General features: G+C 35.1%; 1 protein-coding gene across 2 annotated transcripts in view; it reads right to left on the bottom strand.

Moving 5' to 3' along the window:
- Positions 1 to 24,336, bottom strand: part of OMA1 (OMA1 zinc metallopeptidase) — a 72,445-nt gene that overhangs the window by 41,409 nt on the left and 6,700 nt on the right. For both annotated transcript variants that reach the window (XM_011941344.1, XM_011941343.1), the window contains 6 exons: positions 22,176 to 22,692; positions 19,906 to 20,134; positions 16,661 to 16,834; positions 16,456 to 16,563; positions 13,117 to 13,245; positions 9,733 to 9,807 (listed from right to left, as the gene is read on the bottom strand). In XM_011941344.1, the coding sequence (XP_011796734.1) occupies positions 9,733 to 9,807; positions 13,117 to 13,245; positions 16,456 to 16,563; positions 16,661 to 16,834; positions 19,906 to 20,134; positions 22,176 to 22,675 (1,215 nt within the window). In that variant the 5' untranslated portion in view covers positions 22,676 to 22,692. The remainder of the gene's footprint in view (positions 1 to 9,732; positions 9,808 to 13,116; positions 13,246 to 16,455; positions 16,564 to 16,660; positions 16,835 to 19,905; positions 20,135 to 22,175; positions 22,693 to 24,336) is intronic.

Raw genomic sequence — 24,336 nt, 5'->3', positions numbered from 1 at the left:
AGCCTCCCGAGTAGCTGGGACTACAGGCACTTGCCACTATACCCGGCTAATTTTTTTTTGTATTTTTAGTAGAGACGGGGTTTCACTGTGTTGGCCAGGATGGTCTCGATCTCCTGACCTCGTGATCCGCCCATCTTGGCCTCCCAAAGTGCTGGAATTACAGGTGTGAGCCACCATGCCCGGCCTGTTTCCTGACTTTTTAATGATTGCCATTCTAACTGGTGTGAGATGGTATTTCATTGTGGTTTTGATTTGCATTTCTCTGAAGGCCAGTGATGATAAGCATTTTTTCATGTGTCTGTTGGCTGCATAAATGTCTTCTTTTGAGAAGAGTCTGTTCATATCCTTTGCCCACTTTTTGATGGGGTTGTTTGATTTTTTTCTTGTAAATTTAAGTTCTTTGTAGATTCTGGATATTAGCCCTTTATGGGATGGGTAGATTATAAAAATTTTCTCCCATTCTGTAGGTTGCCTCTTTTATTTCATTGAGCAGTGGTTTGTAGTTCTCCTTGAAGAGGTACTTCGCATCCCTTGTAAGCTAGATTCCTAGGTATTTTATTCTCTTTGTAACAATTGTGAATGGGAGTTCACTCATGATTTGGCCCTATTTGTCTGTTATTGGTGTATAGGAACGCTTTTACACTTTTGCTGGGACTGTAAACTAGTTCAACCATGTGGAAGACAGTGTGGCAATTCCTCAAGGATCTGTAACTAGAAATACCATTTGACCCAGCCATCCCATTACTGGGTATATACCCAAAGGATTATAAATCTTGCTGCTATAAACAGGATTATAAACACATGCACACTTATGTTTATAGTAGCACTATTCACAATAGCAAAGACTTGGAACCAACCCAAATGTCCATCAATGATAGCCTGGATTAAGAAAATGTGGCACATATACACCATGGAATACTATGCAGCCATAAAAAAGGATGAGTTAATGTCCTTTGTAGGGACACGGATGAAGCTGGAAACTATCATTCTCAGCAAACTATCACAAGGACAGAAAACCAAACACCACATGTTCTCACTCATAGGTAGGAATTGAACAATGAGAACACATGGACACAGGAAGGGGAACATCACACACCGGAGCCTGTTGTGGGGTGCCAGGGAGGAGGGATAGCATTAGGAGATACACCTAATGTAAATGATGAGTTAATGGGTGCAGTGCACCAACATGGCACATGTATACATATGTAACAAACATGCATATTGTGCACATGTACCCTAGAACTTAAAAGTATAATAATAATTTTAAAAAATAAGAAAAATTTTTTAAAAAGATGAATGATTAAAAGACAGAAGCTCTAAGAATTTTAATTGTATTAAGCGTATGAGATAGGTCCAAGTACTGTTCCTATCCTACAGATGAGAAAAGTTGAGGCACAAAAATAATAAATAACTTGATCATAATCACACAGCTAGTACTCTCTCTGGCAAAGCAGATTCTCAAACTTGGGCAGTATAGTTTCAGAGTTCATGCATTATCTCTACACTTATTGCTTGTTTCTTTGGCAACTGGTTGATTACTCCACACTACAGAGATCCCAGATTTAGTATTTGACATCTAAGAAAGAAAGGTTGAGGTGTAAGGGTCATAACAGAGAATTTTTAAAAGTCTCCACAATTAATGGGAAAACCCTACTCCCTTTTCCACTGCCAATCCTCAAACAATGACAAACTAGTTTTTTTGCTTGTTTTTTATTTTTTATTTTTGTGGGCACTTGGTAGGTTATATATTTATGGGTTACATGAGATATTCTGATACAGGCATGAAATGTATAGTAATCACATCAGGGTAAATGGGGTATATCCAACAGCCAGTTTTTACAGGATTCATCTGCAGACACTTGAATGACCACAGAGAAAAGGCCGATATATATTGTATGGGAAGGTTCCCCAAAGAAAGAGCTAGATCGCTATACTATCATCTTACAGTAGAGCTCATCATCCCAGCTTATGCAAACTCAGCTCAGGCTCTGAATGAGTGAAGAGATCTGCTGTGCTCTAAGTGACCACTTAGCACAGAGAATCCCTCTGATGGAAAAAAAACATATCATTCAAAGCCAACAGAATTGTTTATATGAAATATCCAGCATTCAATCAAAAATAAGCAACCATGCCAAGAAACAAGACCAAAGGCAAAAACAGACAACAGAAATGGACCCAGAGATAATACAGATATTAGAGTTAACATGAATTTTTTAAAAAAATATGATTAACATATTCAAGAAAATATAAACAAAGAAACATATGACAAAATGGAGAATTTCACCAGAGAATTGAAATGTATAAAAGAGAATTAAAGGGATATTCTAGAATGAAAAGACAAAATAACTGAAATTTAAAACTCGATACGAGTTTAATGCAGAACAAATACAGCTAAAAACAAGATTAATGAACTTCAAGATAGGTAGTGGAAAATATACATTCTGATACATGGACAGTCAGAGGTTAAGTGATTAGCCTATTGCATGTTCTCACTCATAAGTGGGAACTAAACGTTGACTACACATGGACACAAAAATGGGAACAACAGATACTGGGGACTACTAGAGGGAGGAGGGTAGGAGGGGAGCAAGGGTTGAAAAACCACCTTTTGGGTACTATGCTCACTACCTCAGGGACAGGATCATTTGTACACCAAACCTTAGCAACGTGCAATTTACCCATGTAACAGACCTGCACATGTACCCTGGAACCTAAAAGTTGAAAAAAATAAAAAAAAGCAAGCCACAGAATGAAAGAAAATATTTGCAAGACACATATCTGACAAAGAACTTGTACCTAGCTCATATATGAAAAACTTCTACAACTCGAGAGTAAGAACATAAATTTCTTTGTCCAATTTGAAAATGGGAAAAAGTATCTGAGAAGATAATTCACAAAGAAATATAAATGAAGCGCCAACACATAAAAATGTTCCACATTATATAAATAATTATAAATAAGAAATGCAAATTAAACAAATAGACTAACTTTTCCCCAAAAAGGGCAAAGATAAAACCAACAGCAATGTTCTGTTTACAAGGGCTACACATGTAAGAACATAGGAAGTTTGAAAATAAGAGAATATTAAAGATTTACCATGCAAGCACTAACTGAAAGAAAGCTGAAATAGGCCGGGCGCGGTGGCTCAAGCCTGTAATCCCAGCACTTTGGGAGGCCGAGACGGGCAGATCACGAGGTCAGGAGATCGAGACCATCCTGGCTAACATGGTGAAACCCCGTCTCTACTAAAAAAATACAAAAAAACTAGCCGGGCGAGGTGGCGGGCGCCTGTAGTCCCAGCTACTCAGGAGGCTGAGGCAGGAGAATGGCGTGAACCCGGGAGGCGGAACTTGCAGTGAGCTGAGATCCAGCCACTGCACTCCAGCCTGGGCGACAGAGCGAGACTCCGTCTCAAAAGAAAAAAAAAAAAAAAAAGAAAGCTGAAATAACAATAGTAAAAGGAAAAAGTGGACATCAGGCAAGAAGTATTACTAGAGACAGAGTGATTTTATTGTGAGAAAAGGATCAATCCACTAGGAAAATCTAACAATCTAACAAGTATGTATACTAAAGATATTTTTAAGATGTACAAGGCAAAAATTAATAGCACTAAAAGGAAAAAAAGAAAAACCTACAATCATAATGAAATATTACCAAATGTCTCTTGATAAATACAAAAAAAAAGGAGAAAAAACCAGCAAGAATATAGAAGATCTGAAACAACAAAATTAACAAACTTGACAAAACTGACATTCACAGAACACTGCACCCACAATGGCAGGATCCACTTTTAAGTGCACATCATTTTAACAAAATTGATCACACCCTGAGCCACAAAGCAAGACCCAACAATTTTCAAAGGATTCCAATCATTCAGTATATTATTCAATCAGAGTGTAACTAAGCTAGAAATTGAATACAAAAGGTAACATTAAAATCATCAAATGTTCAAAAACTAAGCAATATACTTCTAATTAACCCATGAGTCAAAGAAGAAACCACAGTGAAAACAAGAATACATTTTAAACTGAAGAAAAAATAACATACCAACCCTTGCAACATAACAAGTAAAGATGCTCTCAGAGGAAAATGTACGGCCTTAAATGTATGTAATAGGAAAAAAAAGAGTTTAAAATAAATGATGGTAGTATTCATCTTAAGTTAGGGAAAGAACTGCATATGAAACCCAAAAAATGAATGCAGAATAAAATAATGAAAAAAAAAAACAACATGGTAACCTACATAACAGAAAACAAATATAATAGAGAAAATAAGCAAACCGTAAAGATGGTTTTGAAAAGATTGATGAAAGTGATAAAATCTAGCAAAAAAAGACAAGACACAGATTACCAATATTAACAAAGGGGACATTTAAAAGATGCCTGTAAAATACAGGTATCCTTCAGACATTAAAATATAATAAGAGTATATTAAAACAACTTTATGCCAATCATTTTGAAAATTTAAACAAAAATTCCTACAAAAACTACAAAAACTGAAACAACAGAAAAATCTGAATAGTTCTATATCTATTAAAGAGACCGAATCCATAATTAAAGACAAACTCACAAATAAATCTTTAGGCCTATATGGCTTTACCCAGGAATTCTCCAAATGTTTAAAAACTAAACATAGCTAATCTTACAAAAACTCTTCTGGAGAAGAGAAAATGAACAACACTTCCCTGACCAATTTTATGAGGCCAGCATAACTTTGATTCTAAAACCTGATAGGACATTACAAGAAAAGAAAATTCTAGGCGACTATCTCCTTTGAACATAGAGATAAACATTCTAAACTAAGCATTAAACCAATTCTAGCAATGTATTATGGGATAATTGACAAAATGGGGTTAATTTCCCCAAAAAATGCAGCTTAACTTTTTAAAAAATTAATGTAATTTGCCACATTAACAGATTAAAGGAGAAAAATCATATAATCATCTCAATACAGGCAGAAACTGCAAGGGGAGGAAGAGCATCAGGAAGAACAGCTAATGGATCCTGGGCTTAACACCTATGTGATGAGTTGATCTGTGCAGCAAACCACTGTGATACATGTTTATCAATGCTACAAACCTGCACATCTGCACATGTACCCCGGAACTTAAAAGTTGAAGAAAAAATGCAGAAAATGCATTTGATAAAATTTAATATACATACATAATTTTTTTAAATCTTAGGATATTAGAAATGGAAGAGAAACTCTTTCATTTGATAAAAAGCTTACTACAAATATCATAATGGTGAAATACTGAATGCTTTCTTGCCCCCAAGATCAGGAAGATACAAAGTTGCCCATCACCAACTTCGTACTAAAGTTTTTGGCTATTGCAATAAACCAAAAATTAAAAAGTACATTTGACCCTTGAACACCACAGAGGTTAAGGGCACTGACCCCTCTGTGCAGTCAAATATCCACATATAACATTTGACGCCCCCAAAACCTAACTACTAATAGCCTACTGTTGACCTTGCCAGTAACACAGTAAATGAACATGTTTTGTATGTTGTATGTATTATACACTGTATTCTTACAATAAAGTAAGCTAGAGAAAGGAAAATGTTATTAAGAAAACCATAAGGAAGAGAAAATATATTTACTATTAATTAAGTGGAAGTGGATCATCATAAATGTCTCCATCCTTGTCTTCACACTGAATAGACTGAGAAGGAAGAGGAGAGTTGGTCTTGCAGTTCCAGGGGTGGCAGCAGCAGAACAGGAGACAGGAGAGGCAGGCACAATCAGTGTAACTTAATGGAAATACTTTGTAATTTCTGTCATAAAATAAGTCAAAAGTAGTCTTGAATAATCAGAATCCTTCTGCTAGATTGTCTAATGTCAATTTGTTTTCTGGCACTACTATGTCTTTTCTACCTGGCACCATTTTGGAAGCACTCATTTCCATCAAGTCATCCTCTGTTAATTCCTCTGATAAGGTGTTTCTTTTAGCTCTTGGAATTTCTCTAAGATCCGTATCTTGAAACCCTTCACTCCCCACCTTTTTTGCCATATCCACCAATCTTTTCATCATTTCCTTGACTGACTCTGGGTGGTCACGCACAACATCTGGACAGTCTGCTTCATCAACAACTTACTATTTCAGGCTTGATGGCTTTTTCTATAACAATGATGGAATCTTCAGTGGTGTAATCCTTACAGACTTTCATGATGTTCTATGGGGGTTCTCTTCCATAGCAGTAATAACCTTTCCCTAAAGTACCCTGCTGTAATGAGGCTTAAAGGTCCTTATGGCCCTCTGATCTGAGACTCAACTAGAAATGCTGTGTTTGGGGGCAAGTAGACCACCTGGATGCCTTCAGTGTTGAACTCATGGGGTTCTAGGTGGCCAGAGGAATTGAGAATGTAAAAAGAACTGGCAGTCCTTACTGGCAAGATACTTCTTAACTTTAGGAACAAAACATGGATGGAACCAATCCAGAAAAAGCGTTCTCATTGTGTAGCAGGTCTTTTTGCTATACAACCAAAAGAGTGGCAGTTGGTATTATCTTTTTCCTTAGAGGCTCAGGGGTTACCAGCTTTATAGATAAGGAAAGTACTTAGAAATCCAACTCCATTTCCACAAAATAGTAGAGTTAGCATATCCCTTCTGCCTTAAATCTTGATGCTCACTTCTCTTCCTTACTAGTAAGTGTCCTTTACGGCATTATCTTTTTTCCAGAATAGCATAGTTTCACCTGCATTAAAAAACTGTCCCGACAGTTGTTCTTTCTCCTCAATGATTTTCTTGAGCATTTGGGAATGCATCTGCTGCCTCTTGGTCAGCAGAAGCTGCTTCTCTTGTTATCTTGACATTTTTAAGCCAAATCTCTGAAACTGTATCAAATCGTCCTTTGTTAGCATTAAATTCTCCAGCTTTAAATCTTTCATCTTCCTTTTAAGTTGTAATATAATGACTTTGTGCTTTTTCTTGAATCATATTAGAGCCTATAAATATGCCTTTCTTATGGCAATCCTGCACCCACATAAAGGGTGCATCTTCTATACAAGATAAAAGTCTTTTGCAAAAAGTGCAAGGTTTTCATGCTTGCTGGTATAGTTGCAGCTATGGCTTCACAAATTTTCTTTTCCTTTTTTCAATGGTCCTTATTATGGATTCATTTATTTTGAAATGGCAGTCAACCACAGCTACAGACCTCAATCTGCAGTATATATCAAGCAACTCAACTTTTTCTTGTAATATCATGAGTTTACTTCTTGGGAACATTTCCAGTATCACTAGCAGCAACTCATACGGGTTTCATGGTATTATTCAAGGTGTTTATAGTATTGTACGAAACACAATGAAAAATATGCAAGACCTGCAAGAGACCATTTATTAAGATACTCAATTTACTGGAGAGAAAGCTGCTCACATGGAGATGATTAGTGTCTAATGGTGTTTTAAGCAGATATTCACAACATTTGGGATCACTGCAATAGGAACAGGAAGTGAATACAAAACTATAAGAGTAGTATAATAGGTATCACAGTTAATTCTATGCAGTTATGATTTAATACTGCATTTTTACATTTGTTTACATCTCTCAACTGCAAATGGCACTATGTATGGTCTGTGTAGGCACACGTTTTGATAAATTTTCATAAAAGATTTGTATTTTATGGTAGCAAATTATAACACAGACTAATATCCACATGTATTTTATGCATTCATGACATATCTTTTTCTTAATTTTCTTCAGTATTTCTAGGCTACGTGGTTCATCGGAGTTTTTTCAAATTGCTGCACATTTCCAAAAAACTTTCCAATATATCTATCGAAAAAAATCCTGTGTATAAGTGGATCTACACAGTTCAAAAACATGCTGTTCAAGAGTCAACTGTATACAGATTGGAAGGGAAGAAATAAAGGTTGTTGGGTACAAGGCCAATTATAAAAATCAATTGTATTTTTATATACAAGCAATTTACTTTAACAATGACACTATTTATCATGACATCAAACACTTAGCAATAAATCTAACAAAAGATGTGTAATTCCTACATAAAAAAAATTTCGAAACATCAAGAAAAATTAAACATCGAAACAAATGGGAAAATATATCATATTCATAGACGTGAAGAATCAATACTATAGACACTCGTCAAGTGTCCCCAAATTAAGTAGAAATGCAATGTAATTCCAGTCAAAACTCCATGTGTTTTTCTATGTATATATAGTTTAATAAGCTGTTTCTAAAATGTATATAGAAATGCAAAGGTCCAAGGATAGTCAAATCAATTCTGCAGAAAAACAGTGGAGGACAGAAGCTTCAGGTATCAACACTTACTACAAAGTTCTAGTGATAATATGGTATTGGCTGAAACATAAACAGGCCAATGGAACAGAATAGTGTGTCTAGAAAGAGACCTCATATATACACCCACCTTTATGACAAAGAGACACAGAAGTCTGGTGAAAAAAAGATGACTTTTTTCAATAAACAGTGCTGAGTCTATCAGTTATCCATATGGGAAAAAGAAAAGATGTTGCCCTCTTCCGCATAATATATATTTAAAAAATAGTAAAGTTCCTTAGAAATAAAGCAGGAATAACTTACTGAGATAAACAAAGATTTCCTAACCAGAACACAGAACACACTTAACATACAGGGAAAATTTGACAGACTCTAGTACATTAAAATTAGGAAATTCTTGATACAGCCAATCTGTAGCCCCCTTATTTGGGAACTTATTAGTGTATGCAGTCTGGTAATTCACTTAACCATATTTATTTAACACTCAAGGAACTGATTTTGCTTTTGTGAAGGAGTAATACTTTGATTTACAAAATTAAATCCATAAAACTTATGAGGTTCAAATAAAATGATTAATAGTTTTAATAACTACCAGAAACATAACAAAGGATCAAATACAATTTGAATTTAATATGTGAAGTGGCATTGTTTTCACTCATTTTTTAAAATGCAGTTTTACTTCTAATCTTAAATGCTACTAATAACACTCAGTTATCACAAGTGATTGAAAATAGTTGCCAGGTGCCCTGTTAAGTAGACAGGAACAAAGTCAACTTAAATAAAAGTAAAGGCCCAGAGCTGCTCTCTATGGCTAGCAAAAAAAAAAAAAAAAAAAAAAGCCATCTGCTGCAACAAAAATAACCTAAATGTCTGTTCGTCTACTGTTTATTTAAATGGTGGAAAATCCGTTTGCTTAGCCAAGATCATAGCTACAACAGCATTAACCTGTCTTCAAGTGGAGGAAACAACTACCTATCATCCTGTTTACTCAAAAAGCCTCCTTAGATCAGAGAAGCAAGGGGTAAAATATTGGAGTACTGGAGTAAAATAAAGATAGCATTAGCTTTCCAGAGGCGACAAATGTTAAAAGGCCAGAGGGGATGACACATTACATACCCAAATGTTTCAAAATTTCAATTTATATGTTTCATGTCTATAATAAAAAAATTTACACATGCAAAAAATTATTCCTAATCAAGAACTTTCTTTTAATAGAACCTGATAATTACTATAATCTTATGGATTCTGTCTAAGGCAAAATACAGCTTTAAATATGGAAGGGAATTGAGTATCTTCAGTTATACATTCTTTCAAGGTCCATAATCTTCAAATTTCTAGATTAACAGAAATTGCGTAAAGGGCTAATACGGTCCAACTCTCATTCTCTGCTTATGCCAAGCCTCATTAAAATAACACACATTTATCTTTCAGTCTGGGAAGGGCATTATGTATTCTCAACTACTAAACACTTTACCTTTGCAGCAAGCAGTAGTCCAATTTTGTCAGCTTCAGCCTCCAATTTTCTGCTGTATGGTCTATTAAACATATACTAAGAAGAAACAGGACACAAAAACTCCATTAAGACAATTTATTTCATGACAAAAGGAGTAACAAAGAGAGGTTTTTTTTAAAGTTTCATGGAGTATCTAGGATAAAATTCCTATACTGCCTACTAACATTAAAATAACTCCATGATATAAAATATAAACACAGCCTTTATTTCCCTGATTAGAAATTAATACTTTAAAAACATGGTAAAAATAGAAGTCATGCCTATAAATTTCTTGACAGTCTGTAGTATGAGGAATTTAATTCTACTTTTCCAATTATAGTCTCCACCTACTGAGTACAGGATTCACTAAGAAAGCTTATTGATGAAGGCTTTTAATATGGCCAAGGAACATTATGACCTTGAGTTTTAAAAGAAAATCAAGAAAACGTAGGTATATAATATCCAATGACACTACTAGACAATTTATTTCAGTAAGAAAATTAACCATATAGCAGAATGTTCTTTCTTTGATAAATTATCTTAATTTCCTTTTTCTTTTCTAAGTATTGATTAGTTGGGAAAATGAAATTTTCTTCTGACTTCAATAAAAAACACACATAGATATAGTAACTTTAATTTTCCTAATTACTTGTATTTATGTGAATGCTTTCCAGTTAAATTCTAATTTTCAGTAAGTACTAAAACTTTGTAGGAGATGAATCAATAGGCAGGACTTTACAGAAAAGAGCTGTTAATTGGGGAAGCAATCTTTCAAAGGTAGCCACATGTCTGTGATGGCCTGAAATAATACAATAAATCTGATATACAGTATGTGACCATTAGAAATGACTTCCTTCCTTTTCAATCAGTCAGTTTTAGGTCATGATGTATATCATATAGTGCCTTCACTCTCCATGAGCAGGCTGCATGTGCCTCCCTCAAGTCTACTTGATAGCATAAGGATTTAAAACGTTGGCTTTAAAAAGACAGAAACTTAAGTTCCAGTCCAAATACTATTAACTTATTGTTAACCCTGAGCTAATTGTTTAACCCCACCAAACCCAGGAGTATCATATGTAAAACGAAATGAGTAACAGTGCCAAGCTCACAGAGCTGCAGAGGGGATTAAATGAACAAAAATAATAGCTTATATTTATTGAGTCCTTATTTGTGCCAGGTATTGTGCTAAGTGTTTTAAATTAATGATTCTAAACCTAGTGTGATTTTGTCCTCCAGGGACATTTACAAATGTTTGGAAATATTTATGACTGTCATAACTGAGAGAAGGGAGAGCTACTGACATCTAGGGGATGGGGGTGAGAAATGTTACTAAACATCCTACAGGGCCCAGGACAACTCCCCCACAACAAAGAATTATCCAGTCCAAAGCATCAGCAGTGCTGTGACTGAGAAATCCTGCTTTAAATGTATCATTCCGTCCTCACAACAAATGAATGTCAGCAATTCCCACCCTTATGACTTCACTATCAACATTCCTCTCTGTTCTCCAATCACAGTGAGCAACTTTCTAGAGGAAAACATCTCCTTGTCACCAGAATTATTGAGGGGCCTTGATTGAGGGAAAAAGAATTCAAATAGAATCGTTCCTACTTTATTTTCATTGAAGAATTACAGTGAAGTGGCAGAATTTATCAAATATTTAAAGAAAGAAATAGCTACATGTTATCTTTCTTATGACCAACTCTGCTGATTCCATTACAAAAAAAGCAATCTACAGATAGATAGAGAAAATAACTAAATTAATTCTTTTAATTTCCTGGCAGGTCAGTGACAGAAACAAAATTCAAAATATGAGATCCTATAACCTAAGGAATAACCATTCTTTTGTTCTCTCTTTAAGAACCTTTACTTCAATATAAACGAAGCCACATGATATGGTAATACTGAATAACAGACTTAGTTATCCAATCTCAAAAACAATTTGTCTCATAGAATTTTGCACATTAGATTTAAACAGCACCCAGATGGCACTCTGATGGGTATTCCACAAATCATTAAATAAACAAATAACAGATTGTTCCTAAATAACCAAACCTCCCGGGACAAGAGGAAATATTCAAAGAAAGATGTCAAATAAAATAATCATGGTTAACAAAGTAGTTATAAAGATTGCAAGACGTACTTTCAGTAGTACAGTATTTTGAACAAAACGAGGCACTCAATACATTTTTGAGATTATTATATCGGCCAGGCGCGGTGGCTCAAGCCTGTAATCCCAGCACTTTGGGAGGCCGAGACGGGTGGATCACGAGGTCAGGAGATCGAGACCATCCTGGCTAACACAGTGAAACCCCGTCTCTACTAAAAAAATACAAAAAACTAGCCGAAAGAGGTGGCGGGCGCCTGTAGTCCCGGCTACTCGGGAGGCTGAGGCAGGAGAATGGCATGAACCCAGGAGGCGGAGTTTGCAGTGAGCTGAGATCCGGCCACTACACTCCAGCCTGGGCGACAGAGCGAGACTCCGCCTCAAAAAAAAAAAAAAAGAAAAGACAAAGAAAAATAATAATAAAAACAAAGAAAGAAAAAAAAGAGATTATTATACGTAAGCACTAAAATCAAAAGTTAAACACCTAGTAAGACTTTCCTTTCAATAATTTCAAAGCAATGATAGTTTAACAGAGAGAGAAGGAAGGAAGGGCAGTAAAGCAGCTTTAGCCAATTCTGTGCCCATTCAAGTTCACAGGTTTTAATACCACCCCATTAAAATGCAAATACAGTTGGCTCTCTGTATCTGTGGATTATGCATCTGGTGGATTCAACCAATTTGGACAGAAAATATTTATGAAAAACAATTAAAAAAAAACTACAACAAAATTAAAAATATATAGTAAAATAATTTACATAGCATTTCCATTGAATTACACATAATCTAGAGATGATTTAAAGTATATGAGACGATGTACATAGTGACATGCAAATACCATGCCATTTTTTATCAAGGATTGGAGCATACTCAGATTTTGGTATCCATAAGAAGTCCTGTATACCAAGGGACGGCTGAAACTGGGGAATGGGGGAGTCATTCAGTTACTATGAAAGGAAGGGTCAGTGGCTGGGTTTTCTCTCTGTAAAACCAATAAATGTATTTTTAAAAATCGTATTAGCCAAAAGTTGCCAAGCCCTTCTAACCTATCCATACCCATCATTTGAGAGATGTAGTATTCCTTAACTTAAATATTCATATATAAGAATATCCCCTAAAAATGAGAAAACATAAGACACTAAAAATTTGTACCCATATTTCATAGTAAAATGTAAAAACATCTCTGAATTTGCTGCTTTACAGTAGTATTAAAATATCCTCACCACAGGCTATGATAATTCAAGTTATTGTCTCAGACTTACCTCCTGCAATTTAGACTGTATCCACTGGCCCAAAAGTGCCAAACTATCTCGAGGACAAATGGCCCAAATCATTGTGAGGAAAATCATACCTAGGAAATCCAAAAAATGAACCATGCCAGCCTTTTCTGCCTGTAATAATAAAAATTACATTTCATACATCGAGACAGTATATGCTTACATTTTCTAGTTCATCAGGTGTTATAATTACCCGACCTTCTCCACCTAAGACTGAGAGTTCTCTTTTTCTTCTTTTGCTTTTTCTTTCCTGGTCTGCTTTTCCCTTCCTTTTTTTATCTACTTATATACCTATTCATTCGTTTAACTAGTATCTACTGAGGCACTTATAATTACAGGATATTAATCTACAGTTTCTTGCATTAACAAGCATAATAATCTTGTGAAATAGGTACAATTATCCCTACATTTATAGATAATGAAACTGAGATAGAGGTTAAAACAGTTGCCCAAATTTGCACAGCTATTACTAAAAGGACCAGAAATCAAACCTGGTCAGTTTTCATTTTTAATACAGTTGCCATCATTTTAAAAAATCAAATAGATGTTTCATTTTACTAATATTTTTGGATGAGGACTAAACACTAACATATGAAGCACTTAAAACAAGAAAAAACTCAGAAAAAGACTGGAAGTTTATTTTAAATAAATGTATTCTGGTCTTCAAGACCTAATATATGAAACATTATTCCTTTATACAAGTTTGTAAATTTGTAAGTCTAGTATTTATCATGAGAGAATCGGGTTCTATGAATTTTTGTATTTACCTATATCAGTTACCAGAAAAGATTTTTCATAAAATAGTTGTTTTGAGTAGTAATATCTAAATATAAGTTTAATGAACTAGATTGTTCATGGTTTGCCAGTAAAATTGATTAGTAAATGTTAATGTTGTAATGCTGAAACTGAAAAAATAGCAGTCATTACTTGAATGTATGAAAAATGACTGAAAACTAAAAACAATGACTTAGAATACTGTCCCTTAACAAATATTGTACCCTCATAAAACATACTTTACCTCCTTATATTTGCCTCATTACTTTGCCTCAAAACACAACTGTGTATTTTGAAAAACAATTACGGATTTTTTTTTTTTTTTTTTTTTGAGACAGTCTTGTCCTGTCGCCCAAGCTGGAATGCAGTGGCAAGGTCTCGGCTCATTGCAACCTCCGCCTCTGGGTTCAAATGATTCTCCTGCCTCAGTCTCCTGAGTAGCTGGGATTACAGGGGCCCACCACCATGCTCAGCTATTTTTTGTATTTTTAGTAGAGACGGAGTTTCACCATGTTGACCAGGCTGGTCTTGAACTCCTGACCTCGTGATCAGCCCACCTCGGTCTCCCAAAGTGCTGGGATTACAGGCATGAGCCACCACATCCAGCCCAATTATGGAATTATTTTAACATGAAAACATGAAACTCAAAATAAGGAAGTCATTCTAGAAGAGAAAGCCCTTGTTATTAAAGAATATAATTGCTATTATACAGTCTTAGAAAACTGGAAATACACATACAGACGCCTGTATTTGTAAAATAAAGAAAACATAAAAACCTAGATAAAATCAAAATTGAGACTCCCCAAAGAGAAAATATCGTGCTGACAATATTTAAGATATCTGCAAAAACATACTAATAACTATGCTCTATTTTTAAGGCCGCTGTTTGCTTTTTACATCTCACCTACTACTGTTCTTGCACTGATAGAGATGACAATATACTGAATATGAGGCACTGAACTAGATGCCTGAAAAACAAATGTACTGAATAGTAACACCTTTCAAATGCTAAAATGGCCAAAACTGATTTTATGATTTTATGATTTCAAGTTATGAAGCCATTACTTGAAAGATATTAGAGTGCATATAGTAACACTGCTTAGATGTACTCTTGTGTATATTTAAGAAAAAAAGATTTTTTCTTTGAGACAGTGTCTCACTCTGCCACCCACGCTGGAGTGCAGTGGTGCGATCATGACTCACTGTAGCCTTGATCTCCCAGGCTCAAGCAATCCTCCTGCCTCAGGCTCCACAGCAGCTGGAACTACAAGTGTGAACCACCATGCTCAGCTAATTTTTTAAATTATTCTGTAGAGACAGAGTCTATGTTGCCCAGGCCAGTCTCACACTCCTGGGCTCAAGCAATCCTCCTGCCTCAGCCTCCCAAAGTGCTGGGATTACAGGTGTACGCCACTGCACCCGTCAAGAAAAATGTTTTTAAAATCTTCCTGTAACTCAGAAGAAATCAAGGAGATAATTACTTTTGGTGCTTCAGAAAAACACTCTGGCCCATCTTATTTTATTAATACTCTAAGGAATAGGTAGAATTTGAGATGACTCTTAGAAGGATTAGAATCATTATCATTTCCATTTGAGGTTAATGTAACTTGTATTTCTGATTTAGCATTTCAGTCACTTCACTATGTACCTTTGTGTTTACAATTTAAAAAATACTTATCTCTAATGTAGACCAAACAGCCATTCATATTTTTAAATGAATAACAATTTAAAAAAATCTGTGAAACAGATGTGTTATTTTCCTGGACTCATATCAAGATGAACAGACAGGTATTTACAGGAGCATACATCAACTTTAATTCTATGACCTATAAGAAAAGTGCTGCTAAAAACCAGGTAACTATGGTGAAAGGAAGAAACACTGGACTAACAATACAGAAGACCCAGGTTAAAGTCCCAATTCGGTTACTTTGTCAGGTTAGTCATGTTACTGTTTTTCTAAACATTAGTTTTCTCTTATATAAAATAGTAATAATAAATACATACCTAATCAGGTATTAAAATTATGAATGAGAAGCTACATATACTAAAAAGCTCAGTAAACTGTAAAATGGCAAGGTATCATTATTACTCTGCATTAATTATACATGACACATCATTCTAGAAATTTTCAAAGATGCTCCAAGCTATCTTCTGAGAATGAATAAAAAAGAAAGATGATTTACCCACTTAAATAGTAATATTACTTTCCTACAATTACTTTTCTGACTAGATTACAAGTATATTAATAATTAAAGTTTAAAATTTAATGTGAAATAATTAGGGGTTAAGAATAATTACTTTTTAGCAAAAGAGACAGGTGATAAAAATAGTATTTAAGCAAAATCTTATTCAGTATCAAATACTAAAGACCATAAAAATTCTCAAAATTAGCCAATCACATTTTTTCAGGTAGCAGATTAAGGCAATTACTCAAAACTAAAAGTTCATCATTTTTAAAAAAAAGCTGAAGAAAATCAGTTCTTTAAAAGATTTAACTTGTTAACTTCAAAGCAGTTTTTCCAAACCTGAACATTTATTTTAGGTACTTACAGCATGTCCAAGTACTGCATGTGCTATTTCATGGCCCAGAAGGAAAGAAAGTTGATCAATATCGGTTACACTATTTAACAATCCACTGAAAACAAACATTTGTCCATTCTGCACCACAAAGAAAATAATATAAGCAATCAGAACATCATAAAAAACAAGGACAATAAATTTAACAACTATAATGCATTTGAGAACATTTACTTACTGGAAGCACAAAGGCATTAATAATTGGGGAATCAACCACATGAATAATCCAATTGATCTGAGAAATCCCTGGAACATCTTTATTGCATTCAATTAGACGACAAAGCACTTCTTTAACAGCCAGGTATCGGGCATCTTTCTCAGTTAGCATATCATTTTTAAATTCTTCCATGTACTGAAAGATTAAAAATTACTTCTTATTTTAAAAGAGCACTACAAAATGCTTACTCTGCTTCATGGAAAGTTATATGGCTATTTATTGTTGAACATTTTAAGTTTTAATTATATAAAAATCTGCATATATTAAGCACTCAAATTTCTCAAATCTGAATTATTCATGCAAAGACAATGTGGTTTCTCGCAAAGGAATGAATTCTAATACTAAGATTTTTTATGGATTGAATAGATTGACATCAAAATTTCACTCTTTTCGATTAAACTACAAATGAATACTTAAGTATTATTTCTACTTTCCTAAGCATTTTAGAAAACACTGCCTAGGCCAGGCAAGATGGCTCACACCTGTAACCCCAGAACTAGGGGAGGCCAAGGCAGGAGGATCACCTGAGCTCAGAAGTTCAAGACCAGCCTGGGCAACATGGTGAAGCCCCATCTCTACCAGAAACACAATTAGCCAGGGGTGGTGGCATGCACCTGTGTTCCCAGCTACATGGGAGGCTGAAATGGGAGGATTGCTTGAGCCTGGGAGGCGGATGTTGCAGTGAGCTGAGATCTCACCACTACACTCTAACTCCAACCTGGGTAAAAGAATGAGACTCCATCTCAAAAAGAAAAGAAAGGAAAAGAAGGAAAGAAAGCCTAGAGTACTTAAGATTTCATCTAAGTAAAATACAAAAGAAAATTACATTCACAAAGCATTGAACAGAAAAACACCCTATACTTAATAAGAAAGTTAAACTACCAAAATAGATATTTCATTAATTTTAAGGTGTTTTATTTACAAATTGAAAGGAAATTACTGAAATCTCAGAACTAATGAGCATATCACTGTCTCTACATGATGCTGATTAAGATTAGCCATCATAGAAGATACTTTTTCTGAAGTTATATTCATGAGAGCTCTTTCAAGTGTACTGAGGAAATTAAAAATGTTCTGAAATATTACTTTAACTTTCATAAAGTAGCTGGGCGTGGTGGCTCATGCCTGTAATCCCAGCACTTTGGGAGGCCGAGGTGGGCAGATCACAAGGTCAGGATATTGAGACCATCCTGGCCAACATGGTGAAACTCTATCTCTACTAAAAATACAAAAATTAGCCGGGCGCGGTGGCAGGCCCTGTAGTCCCAGCTATTCAGGAGGCTGAGGCAGGAGAATCACTGGAACCCATGAGGTGGAGGCTGCAGTGAGCCGAGATAGCCCCACTGTACTCCATGCACTCCAGCCTGGGTGGCAGAGGTGAGACTCTCAAAACAAAAACAACAAAAAAAGAATCAACAAGTTAGTAACTTTTCTCCTTGAGATGCATTACAAAGACATTATTTTATAGAATATGAACTTACAAGTAGTTTTTATTTTAAAGACTTCTAAAAAGCGTAATTCACCAATGTGAACTGCCTAAAGCAGACAAAAACCCCCACTATTTATTAATTCTTCTGAAGTAGATAAAACAATAAACGTAATTATAGCACTTTATAATATCCCTATAAGAACATGTGTTTAAATTTTCCTGTCACTCAGATATTACATTTGTAGCTAAAATAAGAAAAAAGAAAAATGCATCTATGTCTATATGTATATACATGTACACAGATATACATAAATTTTAAAAAATTTCTTAGCAATGGGAATGGTAAAAAATGCACTAATACTAGGCCTGTCTCAATCTTTCCAGAACACTTTCCTTAAACCTGCCTCTGACTAAAGCCTAAGAAACATCTCAAATCTCTGTATATACTCTACTAAAAGAGATTGGTCTTGCCTGGATTAAGAAAAATTTTTATAACTAAGAAAACATTATTTCTTTTTTTCATAGTAACTTTCCATTGACAAACTCAGAAGTTCATTTGGAATAAAAAGATTTGACCATGCCAGGTGCAGTGGCTCACACCTGTAAACTCAGCATTGTGGGAGGCTGAGACAGGTGGATCACCTGAGGTCAGGAGTTCGAGACCATCCTGGCCAACACAATGAAACCCCGTCTCTACTAAAAATACAAAAAAATTAGCCAGGCGTGGTGGTGCACATCTGTAGTCCCAGCTACTCCGGAGGCTGAGGCCTGAGAATAACTTGAACCTGGAAGGCGGAGGTTGCAGTGAGCCGAGATTGCACCACTGCAGTCCAGTCTGGGCGACAGAGTGTCTCTGTCTCAAAAAAAAAAAAGATTTAGCCATGCCAAAGCTGCGAGTGAGGCCACTGGACATGAATTCAACAAATATTAATTAAGCCACAGGGCACATAACATGTATATGTGCTATGAACTGGAGAGAAAATGATGACTTCTGTCCCAAAGAAACTTACTTGGGTATAAAATGTTTAACTACCTGAGTTATTATACTTTCCAGAGAGGTAAGACTTCTAAATTACAACTTCAGTTTGGATTCAAAAAATATAATAAATTGCTAAAACTGATGTTTGGAGAAAAATGATCTCATATGACTTGATTTTCAAAGTATAAAAATTCTGACAATAAATCTATTTATCCAACAGATATATACTAAGCACTACTCTTACACACTGTGTATTTAAAATAAAACCATAAACAAAAACAGGCAAGATCCCTGCCCCCATGAAGCTTAGTCTAACAAGGGACACGGACTATCGAATAAATAATTACGCAAATAATTATGTTACTCTCATGAGTGCTTTGAAGGAAAAGTACAGTATGCAGAGAAAAAAAGCCTAGGAGACCTAACCCCAGTAAAGCCAAGCAATGGGCACAAGTACAAATGAGCTGGTTCATAATTCAGTCGGTATGAAGGATACCTCCTAGGGCCTCATCCAGTCACCTGCATAACCCAGTCTGGTTATCACGGAAGGCTTTCCGGAGAAAAGTGGCATTTAAGGAGAAATGTGCTGATCGGGAGTTGGCTGGGTGAATGCTAAGAAAAGCAATGTAGGCAGTAGGAATACTAAGTGTGAAAGGTCTGAGGCCTTCTGGAAAAAAAAATGCTAATTTCATATCAAAGACTAAAATTTAAAAACAACGTATCTTTCATATTTAAGATACTTTCCTACTTCGAGTGTTATACTAAGCAGTCTAATTAAAAACAATTCTTACTACTTACTGCTTCATATTCCAGTTCTGATAAAAGTCTGAACTGCTCTTTTCCCAATAACAGTAGCTTGCTCCTTCCTGTGATTGGACTTACTTCCAGGTGAGTAAAATAAAACACCACAAAGAGCAATCCACAACTACTCAAACCAAGGAATAGCTTCCATTTATTCTTCCTTATACTTTGTTTAAATAGTTCCTTCTTGGTAGGAGGAAGTGCCTGCCACCATTTCCTTATGCCCCTAAAGCAAAAAGAAAAATTCAAAGTTCTGATCATTACAGCACATATCACTAAAGCTCAAATGCATACACTAGAATTTTATGTCCTCAAATACCTGAATTTGTATATTTTGCTGAATACATCATGCTTCCAATTAATAAAATTCTTAGCTAAATGATAAAGAAATCATCAATGATGTAAAGTTACAGCTAAAAAATTCTAATATTCATCGAAATTTTCTTTTTCAGCTATTTTAAGGAGAAATACTAAATGAGATGCTAGTTTACTATAACTACCACTGGTTAACATTTATTACTATCTAGTATATGCAAAATTCTCTCTCTCTCTCTCTCTCTATATATATATATATATATGCCATCTCATTTAATCTTCATAATAACCCTGTCACAAAAGAGAAAACTGTTAGGTAACTTGTCCATGGCCACTGAGGTAATAAGAGTAAAACCAAGCAATGAAGTCAATGACATTCCAGAGTCTGACCACTTAGCCACTTAATAGGGATAACTGTGTAATTAATTATGTAAGAGGTTACAGTACAATAAATCTAAACCTGGAACTACTATTCTTCCCACTGCTCCTCAGACCTCCAACACAATTTGCCAGTGATTCAACAAGGTACAAGGAAAACTGCCTCAGCATTCATTTTGGAAATAAATAGTGCTCAGTAGCAGAAACTCCACTATCCTCTTTAGAACATGAAAAAGGAGAGATAATAATATCACAGGTACTCATAAGAAAGTGGGAGATTTTGTAGATAACATCTGAGAAGGTCCAATTTCTACCAGGCAACAATACTGTCTGCTGCTTAGCAGTGTTCAGAAACTTTTCTGACAACAGGCAATGTTTTCAATACTGGGACAAACATTTTCCTTGTGAGTTGATCTGTAAAACCACAACAAAAATTTACCATATATACATGATTCTCTTGACAAAAATTTATTTTACAAAATAACTTCTTAAAGTTCTCTTTGTGAAGTGACACACCCCAATGCCTTTACACAAAGTGTCTCAATTTAAAGGGACATAAACCAAACTATCGCGTACACCTATTTCCTATTTAAAATTTACATGACATTATCACTTATTTAAAATGTATGAAAGACATATTCTAAATGAAAAGTTTTAGGTGATCAACAATAGTAACGAAAACAAGAAAGTTAAAAATAAATAATTTAAAAGGATGAGAACACATTAGAAATCAGGAAGAGCATCCCAAGAACCTAGGATGAGCGTATTACTTCAAGCAAGAGTCAGTACAGCTGTATCTCCTCTGGGTGCCAACACCAAATCATGAAGAACACAATAAATTACAAATAGAAGTTCTTGGTTTTTTATCAAAAGCAAACTGGTTTGGTTCATGTGGAAGTAAGAAGGCTAGAAGGGACTTCACATTCATCAAACACAAGAAAGCTTTATGAAGAAACAGCGATTTGCTTTCTTCAATCTTCATAAAAAAAGTAAGAGAAAAAGGGTTAAAGTACTATCAAGCTGTGAATGTTTATTATAAAGGATCTCCAAGAAAAAAAAACAAAGATTTGTTGGGAACAAAAGAGAAAAAAAAGCAGCATTAATGATTTAAGAGTTAACTAGGAGTGGGCCCACCCTTATATAAGTAAAGTTCCTCAGTTTTATGATTTGCTGCCTTTAAATCCCACAAATTGAAAAGAAATGTTTGTAAGTACTCTTCTCATATGTGAGCGATAACCAACACTTCTGATCCATATATCCTAAGATCTTGTAATCATAAGACTTTTAAAATAATGCCTATACAAAATGTAATAACTTTTTAAAGAGACCATGTTTCTGTACTATAAATTAATATGCAGGGAATTGTTTCAGGATTATTAAATCATACGTAACAAAATTGGGCAGGACCTACTGTTTAGAAACTCCACTTTGAGGTAAATGACGGGAGACAGGATCTAACAAGGTTTCTTTAAAAGTAGTTTTATAAATAAAAACATTTAATTTCTAAAAGTTAACACAAAATACTAATGCAAAAAGTTAATACAAAAGTTTATTTTTCTAAAAAAGCATTTTACCTGCCTACAATGATTGCAAATAACTTCTGCACTGGTTTAAGAATCATCAACAAGAGAGGAACCGGAGCAGCTTGAAACCGTCGAGAAGTGTGGAAATTCCTAATAGCTCTTACAGGAGAAGGGCTTAGAGGATGCAATACTGACAGACTAGGAACTGCTGTAACTTCTTTTATTAGTAGCTGTCTTGAAAAAGAGTCATTCCATGCAGTACATTTGCTGGTAATCATCCAAATTTCCTTATTTTTGGTACTTGAGAGGCATCCTGTTCTTTTGCTGTTAAAAGTCCTATAAAAATGAAAGTTTCCAGGCAGAAAAGTCCACCTATCACACTGATTTACTTTCAGTCCCTGATACTTATTTACTATATGGTTAACTTGTACTTGATGACAGCCCTGTGAGGTTGATGCTAATGTGTTACATTTTCTCCAGTTAGACAGTGAATTAAATCGGAAGAAAACATGGTTTCTAGCAGCAGACTGCAATCCACAGATGAAGCTCATCTTTTTCACTTGATTACCTGAAACACAAAAAATAAACTATAAATATCTGTGGAAAATATTTACTTACCAAAGTGGGAATATAACACTTATTAAATAGGTGTGTCAGCTGTGCTTCTAACACATCTCAGGCTAAATTACCTTGGGTTTCAACTCATCACTCCTACAGCAGCGCCTTTCAGCAAGATAAACCAGAGTATACATAACATGACATTTACTATGCAATGTGTACTTTAGAAGCTTGAATTTTTTTCATTTCATTTTTAATTTTTAGTTAGGGGAGAGCCATTTTTATTTTAATGGCAAATTATTTGGGCAATAAAGTGGATTAGATAAAAACAATAGTAAAACTTTTATCAGTTTGCAATAACTGGAAGGAAGCATGTAACACGGAAGAGTAAAATCTAACTTATATAAAACGCACTGGACATTAGGCAATGAAGAACAGAGATTCCTGAGATATGGGAAACAGAGCCCTGCAACTGCCCTAGCTTATTGCCTGGAGAGTGCCTCCAGGCCACAATGCAGACAGGGTAAACCTAGGTGGAGCCCAGTGGTTCCCCTAAATCAAAGAGATAAGGCTGCGAGGTCAAGCAAACCAAGGTTGCTAGAGCTCACAGGACAGAGGACAAGAGAAGAAAAGAGCTGCACAGAGAACTCTAGAGTTCTGCAGAGAATCCCCCTCCCATATTCAGCTGAGTCCTGCCTGGGCATATGTGTAAGAAAATCCCCTGGAGCTGGGAAAGGACCACCTGAAAAGACTGGAGAGAACAATATACAGGGCTCACACATGGCATGGTATAGTGCCTGTCCCCACCCCCCGACCAAAGTGGAAAACCTTATCATTCGTCAAGCACTCAGAAGGGTTTTGCCTCAACATTAGAAAAAGATTAGTCCTAGGCTGAAAGCTGCTGTGACCCCACCTAACAAATACTAAAAGCAACACCCAAAAAGATTAAATGCTTCCAAGCAACAACTGCATCCCAGCAAAACAAAAAACAAAACAAAACAAAAATCTCAAGAACAGGTATTAGGACACAAAACTATTTAGCACGTAACAAGGTGCAATTTACAATTAAAAATCACCAAGCATGCAAGAAGCAAGATATGTAATCCGTAATTAGAAGAAACATCAATCAGTGGAAACTAACTCCTAAATAAACAAATAACAGCATTAGTAAACAAGGATATTAGTTATTGTAACTATAATGCACAAGTTTAAGAAGCTAAAGGAAAATATGAGCATGTTACATAGAGATATATATTTCTTTAAAAGACACTAAACTTTTAGATGGGAAAACTATAAAAGATGAAAAACATACTAGATGAGACAATAGCAGATTAACATTATAGAAATAAAGATCTGTGACTTTGAAGATGTATCAATAGAAACCATCTAAAATGAAACACAGAGAGAAAATCCAATAATAAAAAAAGGCACAGGGCATCAATGAGGTATGTAATAACTTCAAGCGACCTAATATTCATCTAACTGAAGTCCCCAGAAAGTGGCGGGGGAGGTGCAGACAGAAAAAAGAATACTTGAAATAATGGCCAAAAGTTTTCCAAACTTGATGAAAACTATAAAACCACAAATTCAAAAAGTTTAACAAACCCTACACAAAGGAAAAAAACTGCAAGGCACATAACTTCTTAAAATCAAT

This window comes from Colobus angolensis, unplaced genomic scaffold (genome assembly GCF_000951035.1).
Source record: "Colobus angolensis palliatus isolate OR3802 unplaced genomic scaffold, Cang.pa_1.0 Scaffold102, whole genome shotgun sequence".
Lineage (NCBI taxonomy): Eukaryota > Metazoa > Chordata > Mammalia > Primates > Cercopithecidae > Colobus > Colobus angolensis.
Note: the sequence above shows the minus strand (reverse complement) of the source record. Positions and strands in the feature narration are given on the sequence as shown.